At 68.9% G+C, this 17,632-nt stretch overlaps 2 protein-coding genes across 2 annotated transcripts; both read right to left on the minus strand.

Moving 5' to 3' along the window:
• Positions 1 to 443: 443 nt before the first annotated feature.
• Positions 444 to 6,220, minus strand: LOC136000651 (persulfide dioxygenase ETHE1, mitochondrial-like). Its single transcript, XM_065654581.1, has 8 exons — positions 6,195 to 6,220; positions 5,828 to 5,996; positions 4,769 to 4,913; positions 4,119 to 4,264; positions 3,086 to 3,215; positions 2,172 to 2,261; positions 1,362 to 1,478; positions 444 to 655 (listed from the first exon to the last, which is right to left on the minus strand). The coding sequence occupies exons 1-8, from the start codon at positions 6,218 to 6,220 to the stop codon at positions 603 to 605; spliced, it is 876 nt and encodes a 291-aa protein (XP_065510653.1). The 3' UTR covers positions 444 to 602.
• A 185-nt stretch (positions 6,221 to 6,405) lies between these two features.
• On the minus strand, positions 6,406 to 17,144 carry LOC136000705 (DNA repair protein XRCC1-like). The gene is made up of 16 exons (XM_065654642.1): positions 17,069 to 17,144; positions 16,896 to 16,988; positions 15,755 to 15,853; positions 15,510 to 15,668; positions 14,962 to 15,036; positions 14,790 to 14,886; positions 14,023 to 14,090; positions 12,936 to 13,363; positions 11,754 to 11,870; positions 11,033 to 11,117; positions 10,416 to 10,464; positions 10,263 to 10,299; positions 10,091 to 10,167; positions 9,347 to 9,437; positions 7,788 to 7,863; positions 6,406 to 6,607 (listed from the first exon to the last, which is right to left on the minus strand). Exons 1-16 carry the CDS (start codon positions 17,126 to 17,128, stop codon positions 6,500 to 6,502), a joined length of 1,719 nt encoding a protein of 572 aa, XP_065510714.1. The 5' UTR covers positions 17,129 to 17,144; the 3' UTR covers positions 6,406 to 6,499.
• Between the last annotated feature and the right edge of the window lie 488 nt (positions 17,145 to 17,632).

Below are 17,632 nucleotides of genomic sequence, written 5' to 3' on the forward strand. Positions count from 1 at the left end.
GGCCAAATTGAGACGAAATAGAGCGAAATTGGGGCGAAAAGCGGCGAAATTGGGGCTGAAAAGGGTCCGAACGAACCGCGCGCCGTTCCCCGTGGCCACGCCCCCAGCGAGCGCTGGCTCCGCCCCCTCGCGGCGGCTCGGCCAATCAGCGAGCGCCGTTCCCTCTAGGCCACGCCCCTCGCAAGAACCGCCTCCCTCCCGCCCAGCCGGCAGCTCGACCAATCAGCGGGCGCCGTTCTCCCGAGGCCACGCCCCCAAGCAGCACCGCCCCGCCCAGCCGCCGGCTCGACCAATCAGCGGGCGCCGCTCCCCCGTGGCCACGCCCCTCGCGCTCCCCGCCTCCCGCCCGCTGAATTAAAACCCAACCGGGGCTTTTTTTTTTTTGAGTTAAAAACTGCGGATTTCGGCGAAAAAAATCCCGTTTAAAAAAATCGGCTGCGGAGGAATTTTCCCCTTTTTTTGGGTGTTTTAGACCCCCAAAAAATCCACCCGGTTTTGGGTTTTTGGGGCCCCCGGTCGTTTCATTTTATTGAGTCGGGGACCCAGGAGTGCGGGAGGGGGCGTGGTCTGGAGAGGGGGCGTGGTCTGGGGAGGGGGCGTGGCTAAGCGACGTCATCCTGGATCCCGCAGCGGAGATTGGCGGGAACGGCGACATCTGGAGGGGAAGGGGCGGGGTTAGAGGGGACACAGGAGTTCGGGAGGGACCCAGGAGTGCCCCAGGGACCCAGGAGTTCGGGACGGACCCAGGAGTGCCCCAGGGACCCAGGAGTTCGGGAGGGACCCAGGAGTTCGGGAGGGGACCCAGGAGTCCGGGAGGGGACCCAGGAGTCCGGGAGGGACCCAGGAGTGCCCCAGGGACCCAGGAGTTCAGGAGGGACCCAGGAGTCCGGGAAGGGACCCAGGAGTCCGGGAGGGGACCCAGGAGTGCCCCAGGGACCCAGGCATCCGGGAGGGGACCCAGGAGTGCCCCAGGGACCCAGGAGTTCGGGAGGGACCCAGGAGTGCCCCAGGGACCCAGGAGTTCAGGAGGGACCCGGGAGTCTGGGAGGGGACCCAGGAGTGCCCCAGGGACCCAGGAGTTCGGGAGGGACCCAGGAGTGCCCCAGGGACCCAGGAGTTCGGGAGGGACCCAGGAGTGCCCCAGGGACCCAGGAGTTCGGGAGGGACCCAGGAGTGCCCCAGGGACCCAGGAGTTCAGGAAGGGACCCAGGAGTCCGGGAGGGGACCCAGGAGTCCGGGAGGGGACCCAGGAGTGCCCCAGGGACCCAGGAGTTCAGGAAGGGACCCAGGAGTCCGGGAGGGGACCCAGGAGTGCCCCAGGGACCCAGGAGTCCGGGAGGGGACCCAGGCGTCCTGCGCACCCATGATGCGGGGCCGGGGCAGCGCCAGCCCCTCCATCACCCTCACGAAGTCGTCGGGGCTCAGCGTCAGCCGCGGGTTCAGCCGCTTCTCCTCCCCCACCGTGGACACCGTGTGGCCTGCGGGGGGAGGGGCGGGGCGGGGTCAGCCCCCCCGACCCCCCCCCGACCCCCAGCTCACCCCCCGGCCCCACAACCGCCCCCACGTCCCCCCCAACAGCCCCACATTTGACCCTCCCCATCCCCCCCATATCCCCCCAACCCCCCCATCCCCCCCAAATCTGCCCCCCAACTGACCCCCCATCCCCAATAACCCCAAAATCCCCCCAAATCTGCCCCCCAACTGACCCCCCATCCCCAATAACCCCCAAATCCCCCCCAAATCTGCCCCCCAACTGACCCCCCATCCCCAATAACCCCCAAATCCCCCCCAAATCTGCCCCCCAACTGACCCCCCATCCCCAATAACCCCCAAATCCCCCCCAAATCTGCCCCCCAACTGACCCCCCATCCCCAATAACCCCCAAATCCCCCCAAATCTGCCCCCCAACTGACCCCCCATCCCCAATAACCCCCAAATCCCCCCCAAATCTGCCCCCCAACTGACCCCCCATCCCCAATAACCCCCAAATCCCCCCCAAATCTGCCCCCCAACTGACCCCCCCATCCCAAATAACCCCCAAATCCCCCCCAATCTGCCCCCCAACTCAACCCCCCATCCCCAATAACCCCCAAATCCCCCCCAAATTCCCCCCCATCCCCCCCCGCCCCGAACTCCTGGGTCCCTTCCCCCGACCCCCCCCCGCCCCCCACCGCAATAATCGTGTCCGGGGTAAATCTCGCAGGTTTCGGGCAAAGAGAAGATTTGCTGGTGGATGGAGCGGTACAGGGTGCGCGGGCAGCCTGCCAGGGTCGCCATGGCAACGGTCACCACGGCAACCGGTCGCCGCGGCAACCGGGTACCCGGCGGGGGCGGGGGAACAGCCGTCGCCATGGCGACCGGTCACCACGGCAACCGCTGTTCCATTCACCTCCCCCCAAACTGCGCCCAATGAACCCAGTGTCACCAGTGACCCCAGTTCAAACCAGTCCATCCCAGTTCATCCCAGTGACCCCAGTTCATCCCAGTGACCCCAGTTCATCCCAATCCATCCCAGTTCATCCCAGTGACCCGAGTTCATCCCAGTCCATCCCAGTTCATCCCAGTCCATCCCAGTGACCCCAGTTCATCCCAGTCCATCCCAGTTCATCCCAGTCCATCCCAGTGACCCCAGTTCATCCCAGTCCATCCCTGTTCATCCCAGTGACCCCAGTTCATCCCAGTGACCCCAGTCCATCCCAGTTCATCCCAGTCCATCCCAGTGACCCCAGTTCATCCCAGTCCATCCCAGTTCATCCCAGTGACCCCAGTCCATCCCAGTCCATCCCAGTTCATCCCAGTGACCCCAGTCCATCCCAGTCCATCCCAGTTCATCCCAGTGACCCCAGTCCCTCCCAGTCCCTCCCAGTCCCTCCCAGTTCCCTCCCAGTCCCTCCCAGTTCCCTCCCAGTTCCTCCCAGTCCCTCCCAGTTCCTCCCAGTTCCTCCCAGTCCCTCCCAGTCCCTCCCAGTCCCCTCCCAGTCCCCCCCAGTCCCCCCATTGACCCTCCCAGTCCCTCCCAGTCCCTCCCAGTCTCTCCCAGTCTCTCCCAGTCCCCCCAGTCCCCCCAGCCCCCCGGCCGCCGCACCGCGCTGGAAGTCCGTGCGCCCGCAGCCGCGGATCAGCAGCGCGTCCCCCGTGAACGCGGCCGACTCGTCGTCCAGGACCAGGGTGACGCAGCCGGGCGTGTGGCCGGGGGTGGGGCGCACACGCAGCGCCTGCTCCGCGGGGACCCAGGAGTGCCCCGGGACCCAGGAGTGCCCCGGGACCCAGGAGTGCCCCAGGGAGATAGGAGAACGGGGGAGACAGGAGTTATGGGGGACCCAGGAGTGCCCCAGGGAGCCAGGAGTGCCCCGGGACCCAGGAGTGCCCCAGGGACCCAGGAGTGCCCCGGGGAGACAAGAGAACAGGGGAGACAGGAGTTATGGGGGACCCAGGAGTGCCCCAGGGAGCCAGGAGTGCCCCGGGACCCAGGAGTGCCCCGGACCCAGGAGTGCCCCGGGGAGACAGGAGAACGGGGGAGACAGGAGTTATGGGGGACCCAGGAGTGCCCTGGGACCCAGGAGTGCCCCAGGGAGCCAGGAGTGCCCCAGGGGACCCAGGAGTGCCCCAGGGAGACAGGAGTTTGGGAGGGACCCAGGAGTGCCCCAGGGGACCCAGGAGTGCCCCGGGGAGCCAGGAGAACGGGGGAGACAGGAGTTATGGGGGACCCAGGAGTGCCCCGGGACCCAGAAGTGCCCCGGGGAGCCAGGAGTGCCCAGGGACCCAGGAGTGCCCCAGGGAGCCAGGAGTGCCCCAGGGGACCCAGGAGTGCCCCGGGGAGCCAGGAGTGCCCCAGGGAGACAAGAGTTATGGGGGACCCAGGAGTGCCCCGGGGGAAACAGGCGTCCGGGGGAGACAGGAGTTTGAGCGGGGGGGACACCCCTCCCCCACCCCACCCCCCACCCCCCCCGCAGCCCCTCCCCCATCCAAATACACCCCTCCCCCAATCGCTGCCCCTCCCCCCCAGCCCCTCCCCCTCCCCCAAGCCCCTCCCCCCTTCAGGAAACCCCTCCCCCCCCGTCCCCAGCCCCTCCCCCGCGCCGCAGGGCCCCTCCCCCCGCCGCCCCTCCCCCACTCACGAAGGCCCCGAACGGCAGCTCGTCCCCCTCCCCCAGCAGCCGGTCGGCGCGGGCGCCGCTGGCGCCGGAAATGGCCGTGGGGCAGCAGAGCGCGGCGCGCAGCGAGCCCGAGCCCGTCACGTGGTCCGCGTGCACGTGGGTGTTCACTGCGGGGAGGGACCCAGGCGTCCGGGGGGGACCCAGGCGTCCGGGGGGGACCGAGGTGTTCGGGAGGGACCCAGGAGTTCGGGAGGGACCCAGGCGTCCGGGGGGGACCGAGGTGTTCGGGAGGGACCCAGGCGTCCAGGGGGGACCCAGGAGGGACCCAGGCGTCCGGGAGAGACCCAGGTATCCGGGAAAGGACCCAGGCGTCCGGGGGGGGACCCAGGCGTCTGGGGGGGACCCAGGCATCCGGGAAAGGACCCAGGCGTCCGGGAAGGGACCCAGGCGTCCGGGAGGGACCCAGGAGTTCAGAAGGGACCCAGGCGTCCGGGGGGGACCCAGGCGTTCGGGAGGGACCCAGGCGTCCGGGAGGGAACCCAGGAGTTTCGGAGGGACCCAGGCGTCCGGGAGGGACCCAGGCGTCCGGGAGGGACCCAGGCGTCCGGGAGGGACCGAAGTGTTCGGGAGGGACCCAGGCGTCCGGGAGGGGACCCAGGCGTCCGGCTCACCGGCCCAGCGCACGTTGAGCTGCAGCTCCCGCAGCAGTTTCAGGTCTCTGGGCACCGTCTCCAGGACGGGATCGATCACCACGGCGTCACGCGACCGCGCGTCGGCGACGACGTACGTGAACGTGCAGGAAACCGGCTCGAACAGCTGCGCCCGGACGCCTGGGTCCCTCCCGAACGCCTGGGTCCCTTCATCCCACCCCCCTCCCCTCCCAGTCTTATACCGGACCCAGGCGTCCGGAAGGGACCCAGGCGTCCGGGACGGACCCAGGCGTCCGGGTGACCCCGCCGTGACCTCTCACCCCTCCCTCTCCCATAGAGGGACCCAGGCGTCCAGGAAGGGACCCAGGAGTTCGGGAGGGACCCAGGAGTTCGGGAGGGGACCCAGGAGTTCGGGGGGGACCCAGGAGTTCGGGGAAGGACCCAGGAGTTCGGGAGGGACCCAGGAGTTCGGGAAGGGACCCAGGAGTTCGGGAGGGACCCAGGAGTTCGGGAGGGACCCAGGAGTTCGGGGGGGACCCAGGAGTTCGGGAGGGACCCAGGAGTTCGGGAGGGACCCAGGAGTTCGGGGGGGACCCAGGAGTTCGGGGGGGACCCAGGAGTTCGGGAGGGGACCCAGGAGTTCGGGGGGGACCCAGGAGTTCGGGAAGGGACCCAGGAGTTCGGGAGAGGACTCAGGAGTTCGGGGGGGACCCAGGAGTTCGGGAGGGACCCAGGAGTTCGGGGGGGACCCAGGAGTTCGGGAGGGACCCAGGAGTTCGGGAAGGGACCCAGGAGTTCGGGGGGGGACCCAGGAGTTCGGGGGGGGACCCAGGAGTTCGGGAGGGACCCAGGAGTTCGGGAGGGACCCAGGAGTTCGGGGGGGACCCAGGAGTTCGGGAGGGACCCAGGAGTTCGGGGGGGACCCAGGAGTTCGGGAGGGACCCAGGAGTTCGGGAGGGGACCCAGGAGTTCGGGGGGGACCCAGGAGTTCGGGAGGGGACCCAGGCGTTCGGGGGGGACCCAGGAGTTCGGGAGGGACCCAGGAGTTCGGGGGGGACCCAGGCGTCCGGCCGCCCGCACCTGCCGCAGCAGCAGTTTCCGGTCTCCCGTCCTGTCGCGACACCGCGAGCGATCGCGACCGCGCGGGGGACCCGGCGGAGCAACATGGCGGCGGCGGCACTTCCGGGAGCGCGCGGGACCTTTAAGAGCCGCGAAGGGGGCGGGGCCTCCGCTTAAAGCGGCGACGCCTCTTAAAGGGGCAACGCCGTTAGTGGGGACAGGCTTAAAGTGGCAACGCCCCTTAAAAGGGCAACGCGCCAAGTGGGGACAGTCTTAAAAGGGCGAAGCCACTTAAAAGGGCAATGCCCGCTTTGTGGGGACCACCTTAAAGCGGCAACGCCTCTTAAAGCGGCAACGCGCTTAGTGGGGACAGAGTTAAAAGGGCAACGCCTCTTCAAAGGGAAATGTCCTCATGGGGGGGGACACCCTTAAAGCGCAAAACGCCTCTTAAAGCGGCAGCGCCCCTTAAAAGGGCAACACCCCCCAGGACGGACCCCACCTCAAACCGCCGCCGCTCTTAAAGGGGCGGCGCCTCTTAAAAGGGCAACACCCCCCCCCCCCCCCCCAAAGTGACCCCAGAACCGCCGTTTATTGCCCGAAAAGCGCTTTAATTTGCCCCAAAATGCCCGGAAGCGGGGAGGGGAGGGTGGGCTGATGACGTCACGGCGCGGGCCCGCCGAGGTCAGCGCGGGGTCACGGGCGCACGGCGAAGGGCGGGGCCGGCAGGGGGCGCTGCTGCTCCCCGCACAGCCGCAGCCAATGGGGGCGCACGAAGGTCAGCGAGGGGCGGAGCTCCAGCGCCTGGGGGCGGGGCCGCCGTCAGGACACGCCCCCCCCCCCCCCCCCCGCGCGCTTCGCCCCGCCCACTGGAGGACACGGGAGTGCCCCAGGGAGCCAGGAGTGCGGGAGGGACCCAGGCGTCCGGGGGGGGACCCAGGAGTGCCCCAGGGACCCAGGAGTTCGGGAGGGGACCCAGGAGTTTGGGAGGGGACCCAGGAGTGCCCCAGGGACTCAGGAGTTCAGGAGGGACCCAGGCGTTCCGGAGGGGACCCAGGAGTTTGGGAGGGGACCCAGGAGTTCGGGAGGGACCCAGGCGTCCGGGGGGGGACCCAGGAGTTCGGGAGGGACCCAGGAGTGCCCCAGGGAGCCAGGAGTGCGGGAGGGACCCAGGAGTTCGGGAGGGACCCAGGAGTGCCCCAGGGACCCAGGAGTGCGGGAGGGACCCAGGAGTTCGGGAGGGACCCAGGAGTTCGGGAGGGACCCAGGAGTGCCCCAGGGACCCAGGAGTTCAGGAGGGACCCAGGAGTGCCCCAGGGACCCAGGAGTTCGGGAGGGACCCAGGAGTTCGGGAGGGACCCAGGAGTTCGGGAAGGGACCCAGGAGTTCGGGGGGGACCCAGGCGTCCAGGAGGGGACCCAGGAGTTCGGGAGGGGACCCAGGAGTTCGGGAGGGACCCAGGAGTGCCCCAGGGACCCAGGCGTCCGGGAGGGGACCCAGGTGTCCGGAGGGACCCAGGCATTCGGGAGGGACCCAGGCGTCCAGGAGGGGACCCAGGAGTTCGGGAGGGGACCCAGGAGTTCGGGAGGGACCCAGGAGTTCGGGAGGGACCCAGGCGTCTGGGAGGGGACCCAGGAGTTCGGGAGGGACCCAGGCGTCCGGGGGGGGACCCAGGAGTGCCCCAGGGACTCAGGAGTTCGGGAGGGGACCCAGGAGTTCGGGAGGGGACCCAGGAGTTCGGGAGGGGACCCAGGAGTGCGGGGGGACCCAGGAGTGCCCCAGGGACCCAGGAGTTCGGGAGGGGACCCAGGAGTGCCCCAGGGACTCAGGAGTTCGGGAGGGGACCCAGGAGTGCCCCAGGGACCCAGGAGTTCGGGAGGGGACCCAGGAGTGCCCCAGGGACCCAGGAGTTCGGGAGGGACCCAGGAGTGCCCCAGGGACCCAGGCGTCCGGGAGGGGACCCAGGCGTCCGGGCCCCGCCCACCTCCTCGAAGGCCGGGGCGCACTCCTGTGCCGTCACCACGTGGGTCACCGAGTCGCTCATGTACGGGGCCACGGACCTGCCGACCAGTACAAACCAGTACAAACCAGTGCCAACCAGTACCGACCAGTATGGACCAGTACCGACCAGTACCGACCAGTACCGACCAGTACCGACCAGTACCGACCAGTACCGACCAGTACAAACCAGTACAAACCAGTACAGACCAGTACCGACCAGTACCGACCAGTACCGACCAGTACGGACCAGTACCGACCAGTACGGACCAGTACGGACCATAACCAACCAGTACCAACCAGCAGGGACCACGATAAACCAATAGAGACCGACACAAACCAGTATGGACCATAACGAACCAGTATGGACCACAATAAAGTTCATCCCAGTGACTCCCAGTATATTCCAGTATAAACCAGTTCCCCTCTCAGTTCCGTCCCAGTATCTCCCAGTTGCCCCCAGTTCCCTCCCAGTATAAACCAGTTCCCCTCCCAGTTCCGCCCCAGTATCTCCCAGTTTCCCTCAGTTCTCTCCCAGTCCCACCGGTTCCCTCCCAGTACATCCCAGTTGCCTCATTCCCATCCCAGTTCCTTCCCAGTATCTCCCAGTCCCTCCCAGTACATCCCAGTTCCCTCCCAGTATAAACCAGTTACCTCCCAGTTCCCCCCAATGACCCTCCCAGTCCCCCCCAGTTCCCTCCCAGTATAAACCAGTTACCTCCCAGTCTCCCCCATTGACCCTCCCAGTACATCCCAGTTCTCCCATCCCTCTCCCAGTGCCCTCCCAGTCTCACCGCTTCCGTCCCAGTTCATCCCAGTCCCTCCCAGTTCTCTCCCAGTATATCCCAGTCCCTCCCAGTATCTTCCAGCTCATCCCAGTTCTCTCCCAGTTCATCCCAGTCCCTCCCAGTATCTCCCAGTTCCCTCCCAGTCCCTCCCAGGTCCCTCCCAGTATCTTCCAGTTCATCCCAGCCCCTCTCAGTCTCACCGGTTCCCTCCCAGTATCTCCCAGTCCCTCCCAGTATATCCCAGTCCCTCCCAGTCCCCCCTAGTCCCTCCCAGTTCCCTCCCAGTATATCCCCGTCCCTCCCAGTTCCCTCCCAGTATATCCCAGTCCCTCCCAGTTCCCTCCCAGTATATCCCAGTCCCTCCCAGTTCCCTCCCAGTATATCCCAATCCCTCCCAGTTCTCTCCCAGTATATCCCAGTCCCTCCCAGTATCTTCCAGCTCATCCCAGTTCCCTCCCAGTTCTCTCCCAGTTCGTCCCAGTCCCTCCCAGTATCTCCCAGTTCCCTCCCAGTCCCTCCCAGTTCCCTCCTAGTCCCTCCCAGTTCCCTCCCAGTATATCCCGTTCCCTCCCAGTATCTTCCAGTTCATCCCAGTCCCTCCCAGTCCCTCCCAGTCTCACCGGTTCCCTCCCAGTTCCCTCCCAGTATATCCCAGTCCCTCCCAGTTCCCTCCCAGTATCTCCCAGTCCCCCCCAGTCCCCCCCAGTCCCCCCCAGTCCCCCCAGTCCCCCCAGTCCCCCCACCCCCAGCCGCTCACCCCCCGAACGCCACCACGTAGCGCCGCAGCAGCCGCCCCTCCCCCGCCGGGAAGTCGCCGTGGAAAAAGAAACTTTGGTCCCGGAAAAAATCTGCGGGGGAGGGGGGAGAGAAGGACCCCGGCGTTCGGGAGGGACCCAGGAGTGCCCCAAGGGACCCAGGAGTGCCCCAAGGGAGCCAGGAGTTCGGGAGGGACCCAGGAGTGCCCCAAGGGACCCAGGAGTGCCCCAAGGGACCCAGGAGTTCGGGAGGGGACCCAGGAGTGCCCCAAGGAACCCAGGAGTTCGGGAGGGGACCCAGGAGTGCCCCAAGGGAGCCAGGAGTCCGGGAGGGACCCAGGAGTGCCCCAAGGGAGCCAGGAGTTCGGGAGGGACCCAGGAGTGCCCCAGGGACCCAGGAGTTCGGGAGGGGACCCAGGAGTGCCCCAAGGAACCCAGGAGTTCGGGAGGGGACCCAGGAGTGCCTCAGGGACCCCGGCGTTCGGGAGGGAACCCAGGAGTGCCCCAAGGGGCCCAAAAGTTCAGGAGGGGACCCAGGAGTTCAGGAGGGACCCAGGAGTGCCTCAGGGACCCCGGTGTTCGGGAGGGGACCCAGGAGTGCCCCAGGGACCCAGGAGTGCCCCAAGGGACCCAGGAGTGCCTCAGGGACCCCGGCATTCGGGAGGGGACCCAGGAGTGCCCCAGGGACCCAGGAGTGCCCCAAGGGACCCAGGCGTCCGGGACGGGACCCAGGCGTCCGGCCGTACCGGGCAGGGGGGGGATGGGCTCCTCCTCCTCCTCCTCTTCGCTGTTTTCCTCGGTGGAGCCTCCGTAGGGATCGTCCCTGGTTGGGGGGAGGGGTGAGAGGGGACCCAGGCGTCCGGGAGGGACCCAGGAGTGCCCCCGGGGGACCCAGGCGTCCGGGCCCCGCCCACTCACCCGTCTGATTGGTCGTTGTCGTCGCCCGAATCGGAACCTGGAAGAGAGGGGGATGGGTGGCGGCCCGGACGCCTGGGTTCCCCGGGGCACTCCGGGGTCCCTCCCGGACGCCTGGGTCCCCTTTGTGGGGTTGGGGGGAGGGGCGTGTCCTACCCGGGGGGTCAGAGGTCACGGGGGTCACGGGGTCGGGCGGGGGAGGGGCCTGAAAGAGAGAAAAGGGGGAGGGGTGAGGAGGGGACCCAGGCGTCCGGGGGGGGACCCAGGCGTGCCCCAGGGACCCAGAAGCTTGGGAGGGGAACCAGGAGTCCGGGAGGGACCTGGGAGGGACCCAGGAGTTCGGGAGGGACCCAGGCGTCCGGGAGGGGACCCAGGAGTGCCCCAGGGACCCAGGAGTTCGAGAAGGGAACCAGGAGTCCGGGAGGGACTCAGGAGTGCCCCAAGGACCCAGGAGTGCCCCAGGGACCCAGGCGTCCGGGAGAGAACCCAAGAGTACCCCAGGGACCCAGGCGTCCGGGGGGGACCCAGGCGTCCGGGAGGGGACCCAGGAGTGCCCCAGGGACCCAGGAGTTCGAGAAGGGAACCAGGAGTCCGGGAGGGACTCAGGAGTGCCCCAAGGACCCAGGAGTGCCCCAGGGACCCAGGCGTCCGGGAGAGAACCCAAGAGTACCCCAGGGACCCAGGCGTCCGGGGGGGACCCAGGCGTCCGGGAGGGGACCCAGGAGTACCCCAGGGACCCAGGCGTCCGGGAAGGGACCCAGGCGTCCGGCTACCTTGCGGGCAGGGCGGGCGGTGGGCGGGGCTTCCTCCGGCCCCTCCCCCTCGCTGCCGGAAGAGGCGGAGCCATCCAGGAGGTACCTGCGGGGGGAGGGGCCGAGTGGGACCCGCCCCGCGCGGGTGGGCGTGGCCACAACCCCTCCCGGCCAATGGGGACACGCCCCCCCACCCCCCCGTGGGCGTGGCTTCATCCAGCCCCTCCCAAGTGGGTGTGGCCTCCCCTTGACCCAACCCCCATGGGTTTCAATGGAGTGGGCGGAGCCTCACGTGCCCCCTCCCAACGGGGGCGTGGCCTCCAGTAACCTGTAGGGGAAGGGGCGTGGCCTCCCCTTAACCCCACCCCCCACCCCCCCCCCCCGAGCCCCCATTCTTATGGGCACCAATGGGTTTCAATAGGGTGGGCGTGGCCTCCCCGTGACTCCTCCCCCGGGTGGGCGTGGCCTCCCCAGCGCTGTCCCAAAGTGGGCGTGGCCTCCCCCCCCATGTCTATGGGCACCGATGGGGTGGGCGGAGCCTGCGGCGGGGGTGTGGCCAGGGTGTGGTGGGGGCGTGGCCAGGGCATGGCTGGGGGCGTGGCCAGGGCATGGCTGGGGGCGTGCCCGGGGCATGGCTGGGGGTGTGGCCGGGATGTGGCTGGGGGCGTGGCCGGGGCGTGGCTGGGGGCGTGGCCGGGGGCGTGGTCAGGGCGTGGCGGGGGCGTGGCCGGGGCGTCCTCACGGTGTCTCGGGCAGGCGGCGCCGCGCTCTCCGGCAGTCCCAGATCCAGGCGGGTCCCAGCACGAATCCCCCCCCGGAACGAGCGGCCGCGGCCTTGGGGGTGCGCGGGAACGCGGCCCTGGGGGAGCGCAGGACGCCTGGGTCCCTCGGACGCCTGGGTTCCCCCCTTGCCAACCTCTTGGGTCCCTCGCCGAACTCCCCGGGGCACTCCTGGGTCCCTCCCCTGTAACCCCTTTCCCAAACTCCTGGGTCCCTCCCCACACTCCCGGGTCCCTGGGGCACTCCTGGGTCCCTCAGGCACTCCTGGGTCCCTCCCCACACTCCCGGGTCCCTGGGGCACTCCTGGGTCCCTGGGGGCACTCCTGGGTCCCTCAGGCACTCCTGGGTCCCTCCCCACACTCCTGGGTCCCTGGGGGCACTCCTGGGTCCCTGGGGCACTCCTGGGTCCCTCCCCACACTCCCGGGTCCCTGGGGCACTCCTGGGTCCCTCCCGCACTCCCGGGTCCCCCGGGGCACTCCCGGGTCCCCTGGGGTACTCCCGGGTCCCCCGGGGCACTCCCGGGTCCCTCCCCGCATTCCCGGGTCCCTGGGGCACTCCTGGGTCCCCTCCCGCACTCCTGGGTCCCTCCCCACACTCCCGGGTCCCTGGGGCACTCCCGGGTCCCTGGGGCACTCCTGGGTCCCTCCCCACACTCCCGGGTCCCTGGGGGCACTCCTGGGTTCCTCCCGCACTCCTGGGTCCCTGGGGCACTCCCGGGTCCCTAGGGGCACTCCCGGGTCCCTCCCGCACTCCCGGGTCCCCTGGGGCACTCCTGGGTCCCTCCCCGCACTCCTGGGTCCCTCCCGCACTCCCGGGTCCCCTGGGGGCACTCCTGGGTCCCTCCCCGAACTCCTGGGTCCCTCCCACACTCCCGGGTCCCTGGGGCACTCCTGGGTCCCCTCCCGCACTCCTGGGTCCCTCCCGCACTCCCGGGTCCCCCGGGGCACTCCTGGGTCCCTCCCACACTCCCGGGTCCCCTGGGGCACTCCTGGGTCCCTGGGGCACTCCTGGGTCCCCCGGGGCACTCCCGGGTCCCCTCCCGCACTCCTGGGTCCCTCCCCACACTCCCGGGTCCCTAGGGGCACTCCTGGGTCCCCCGGGGCACTCCTGGGTCCCCTGGGGCACTCCTGGGTCCCCGCTCACACCAGGTGGGTGCTCCGCGCCGTCCAATCGGGGCTGTAGGCGGCGCCCAGCTCGGCCGCGGCCGCTCGCAATTGGCTCCTCAGGGGGTTCTGGAACCCGCTCAGCACCAGCACCACCCCGCCCAGCACCGCGGACCCCGGCGTCCGGGTGGGGGACCCAGGCGTCCGGGTGAGGGACCCAGGCGTCCGGGTGGGGGACCCCGGCGTCCGGGTGGGGGACCTGGGGGACCCAGGCGTCCGGGTGGGGGACCCCGGCGTCCGGCCGGGGGACCTGGGGGACCCAGGCGTCCGGGTGGGGGACCCAGGCGTCCGGGAAAGGGACCCAGGCGTCCGGGAAAGGGACCCAGGCGTCCGGGTGGGGGACCCAGGCGTCCGGGCCCTTTTGGGCGCTTTCCCGTTGCTTTTGGGCGACGGGCGACGCTTGGCGGCCTGGGGGGGGGAAGTTAATTAGTAATCGCTGTTAATTAGTAATTGGTGTCGATTAGGGGCTGCAGGGACCTCATTAGAGCACTGGGGAGCCTAATTAACACCCTAATTAGTACCCCTGCAAGAGTAATTAAGAGCTTAGACACTAACGAGGCTCCGTCATAAAGACACTTGAGGGATTCATTATAAAGACACTTAAAGGATTAATTATAAAGACACTTAAGGCACTAATTAAGAGCTCTAACGGACATAATTAAGAACCCCAAGAAACTAATTAACACCTCTGGGAGGCCAATTAAGGGGAAAAAAAATGTAATTAATATCCTGAAGCAGTAATTAAGGGCTGGGAAGGGCAATTAGGACATTGGGAGGCGGTTAATTAATACTCCTGGTGGGTAATTAGTGACCTAAACAGGAGTAATTAAGATTGTTAGGGGGGTAATTAAGACCCTTGTGGGGGTAATTAGGGGCTGGGGTGTTAATTAAGGGCAGGGAAGAGTTAATTAAGGAATGGGAGGGGGTATAATTAAGGAGGTGACGGATTAATTAGAGGTGAAGAACAAGGCGGTTCATTGATGCCAGACGCCTGGGTCCCCTCGGGGGGCGTGGCCAATGGGGGCGTGGCCAATGGGGGCGTGGCCTACCTTGGGGGCGTGGCCTACCTTGGGGGCCTGGCCTCCGAGGGCAGCGGCGGCAAAACTGGGACCGGGCGGGGCCTCGGGGGGAGGGGCTGCGGGGAGAGAGGGGACCCAGGCGTCCGGGAGGGACCCAGGCGTCCGGGAGGGACCCAGGCGTCCGGGCCCCACCACACAGGGGACCCAGGAGTCCGGGGAACCTCCCCAAACGGGACCCAGGCGTCCGGGGACCCCCAAAAGGGACCCAGGCGTCCGGGGACCTCCTTGCCCCGCCCCCCAGGCAAAGGGACCCAGGCGTCCGGGGAAGCCCAAAAAGGGACCCAGGTGTCCGGGAACCCCCCCCCAAAAGGGACCCAGGCATCCGGGGACCCCCAAAAAGGGACCCAGGTGTCCGGGGAACCCCCCCAAAAGGGACCCAGGCGTCCGGGGAACCCCTTCCCCCATCATGCAAAGGGACCCAGGCGTCCGGGGACCCCCAAAAAGGGACCCAGGTGTCCGAGAAACCCCCCCCAAAATGGACCCAGGCGTCCGAGAAACCCCTCCAAAAGGGACCCAGGTGTCCGGGGACCCCCTTCCCCCCCATGCAAAGGGACCCAGGCATCCGGGGACCCCCAAAAAGGGACCCAGGCGTCCGGGGAACCCCCCCAAAAAGGGACCCAGGCGTCCGGGGACCCCCTTCCCCCCCCATGCAAAGGGACCCAGGCATCCGGGGACCCCCAAAAATGGACCCAGGCGTCCGGGGACCCCCTTCCCCCCCCATGCAAAGGGACCCAGGCGTCCGGGGCGGGGCTCACCGGCGCTGGGGGAGGGGCGGCAGTAGAACAGGGCGCCGGGGGGGCGGGGGGGGCTCGCCCCCCCCTCTCGCAGCCGGAACGGCCCCAGGCGGCGGCTCTGGGGGGAGGGGCGGCTCAGGGGTCAGAGGTCACGGGGGGAGGGGGAGGGGCGGGGGGAGGGGCGGAGACTCACGGGGGGGGAGGGGCCGGCGGGGGCATCCTCGGGGGGCGAGAAGAGCCGGACGAAGGCGAGACCGAAGGGGCGGGTCTGCGGGGGGACCCAGGCGTCCGGGAGGGGACCCAGGCGTCCGGGACAGAGAGACATAAGTTATGGGGGAGCCAGGAGTTCAGGGAGGGGACCCAGGCGTTCGGGAAGGGACCCAGGCGTTCGGGGGAGGGATTATAGGGGAGGACCCAGGCGTTCGGGAGGGGGGACCCAGGCGTTCGGGAGGGGGGACCCAGGCGTTCGGGAGGGGGGACCCAGGCGTTCGGGAGGGGGGACCCAGGCGTTCGGGAGGGGGGACCCAGGAGTGCCCCAGGCAGCCAGGACTTCAGGAGGGACCCAGGCGTCCGGGAGGGGACCCAGGAGTGCCCCAGGCACCCAGGACTTTAGGAGGGACCCAGGCGTCCGGGAGGGGACCCAGGCGTCCGGGAGGGGACCCAGGAGTGCCCCAGGCAGCCAGGACTTCAGAAGAGACCCAGGCGTCCGGGAGGGGACCCAGGTGTCCGGGCCCCGCCCACCTGGCAGTAGGGTTGGCTGCAGACCAATCGCACGCGGTCCCAGGTCCCGGCGGCCACGCCCCTCACCAGCGATTGGGGCCCGAAGAGCCGCACCCGCCCAAGCTCCGCCCCCGCCCGGCTCTCATTGGGCGACAGGAAGGCGGCCGTGGGCAGCAGCACCTGGGGGGCAAAGGGCAAAGGTCACGGCGCGGTCAAGGTCAAGGGGGGGGGGGGGGGGGTCAGGGTCACGGGAAGGTCAAGGTCACCTGGAAGTCGCCGCCGGCCGCTTTTCCCACCAGAACCTCCACGAAGGCGGAACCGTCGTTGCCGATGTGGATGGAGTGGATGGGCCCCTCCCCCGCCAGCTGGGGAGCCAGGCGTCCGGGAGGGGACCCAGGAGTGCCCCGGGGGAGCCAGGCGTCCGGGAGGGGACCCAGGCGTTCGGGAGGGGACCCAGGCGTTCGGGAGGGGACCCAGGCGTTCGGGAGGGGACCCAGGAGTGCCCCAAGGGACCCAGGTGTTCGGGAGGGACCCAGGAGTGCCCCAAGGGACCCAGGTGTTCGGGAGGGACCCAGGAGTACCCCAAGGGACCCAGGTGTTCAGGAGGGGACCCAGGAGTGCCCCAAGGGGACCCAGGCGTTCGAGGGAGGGAACCCAGGTGTGCAGGAAAGTAACTACAGGGAGGGAACCCAATGCTGTGGAGAGGACCCAGGAGTCCGGGAAGGGGACCCAGGCGTGCCCCAAAGGGACCCAGGCGTGCCCCAAAGGGACCCAGGAGTTCGGGAGGGAACCCAAGAGTGTCCCAAGGGGACCCAGGCGTGCCCCAAGGAACCCAGGCGTGCCCCAAGGGGACCCAGGAGTTCGGGAGGGAACCCAGGAGTCCGGGAAGGGGACCCAGGCGTGCCCCAAAGGGGACCCAGGCGTGCCCCAAAGGGGACCCAGGAGTACGAGAGGGAACCCAAGAGTGCCCAAGGGGACCCAGGCGTGCCCCAAGGGGACCCAGGCGTGCCCCAAAGGGGACCCAGGAGTTTGGGAGGGAACCCAAGAGTGCCCCAAGGGGACCCAGGCGTGCCCCAAAGGGGACCCAGGAGTTCGGGAAGGGGACCCAGGCGTGCCCCAAAGGGACCCAGGCGTGCCCCAAAGGGACCCAGGCGTGCCCCAAAGGGACCCAGGCGTGCCCCAAAGGGACCCAGGCGTGCCCCAAAGGGACCCAGGCGTGCCCCAAAGGGACCCAGGCGTGCCCCAAGGGGACCCAGGCGTGCCCCAAGGGGACCCAAGAGTGCCCCAAAGGGACCCAGGCGTCCGGGAAGGGAACCCAAGAGTGCCCCAAAGGGGACCCAGGCATGCCCCAAAGGGACCCAGGCGTGCCCCAAAGGGGACCCAGGCGTGCCCCGCTCCCGCGCTCACCTCCAGCTCGGCGCTGATCCGCTTCTCTCCGGCCTTTCCCGCCCTCCAGCGGCCGCCGCTCTCCGGGCTCAGCAGGTTCTGGGCCGGGTGGCGCTGGGGCCGCAGCGGAAGCGCCGGTTACGGCCCCGGGTCCCCCCCGGGCCCCCCCGATCCCGTCCCGGTTCCCCCGGTACCGGATCCGCGCTCGTTACGGACACGACGCGTTTGAAGCGAAGCTCCGGCATCGCCGCCATGCACCGGAAACCGCCTCGGGCCCGGCGGCGGAAGCCGCTCTAGCACAGCCGGGGCTATGGGATAGCACCGCGGTACCCCCGCGACTTTGTGGTGAGAGCGGGAGACGCTCTAGGGCTCCGCTCCGCCGCGCTCGGTGGTGCGCGGTCCGCCGCGGGTGGGGGGGCGCGCGCTGCGCATGCGCTGTGCGCAGCCGCTCTAGCCGCGGCTCGGTGGTAAGCGCGGGACGCTCTAGGGGGGTCAGTCCGCCGCGCTCGGTGGTGCGCGGTTTGGCGCCTTCGCGGAGCGCATGCGCGGTGGGAGCGAAAGGCGGCGCTTGGGGGGGGGGGGGGTGGGTGGACGCTCTAGGCGGTCAGGCCGCCGAGCTCGGTGGTGCGAGGTCCGCCCGGGGTTTCGCGCATGCGCAGTGCGAGTTAACGCCTTTATAAGGGCAATTAATGCCCTTAGGGGGGTAATTAATGAACTTTGGGGGGTAATTAAGACCCTGGGCGGGGGGGTAATTAGGG

This window comes from Caloenas nicobarica, chromosome 34 (assembly GCF_036013445.1).
Source record: "Caloenas nicobarica isolate bCalNic1 chromosome 34, bCalNic1.hap1, whole genome shotgun sequence".
Classification (NCBI taxonomy): Eukaryota; Metazoa; Chordata; class Aves; order Columbiformes; family Columbidae; genus Caloenas; species Caloenas nicobarica.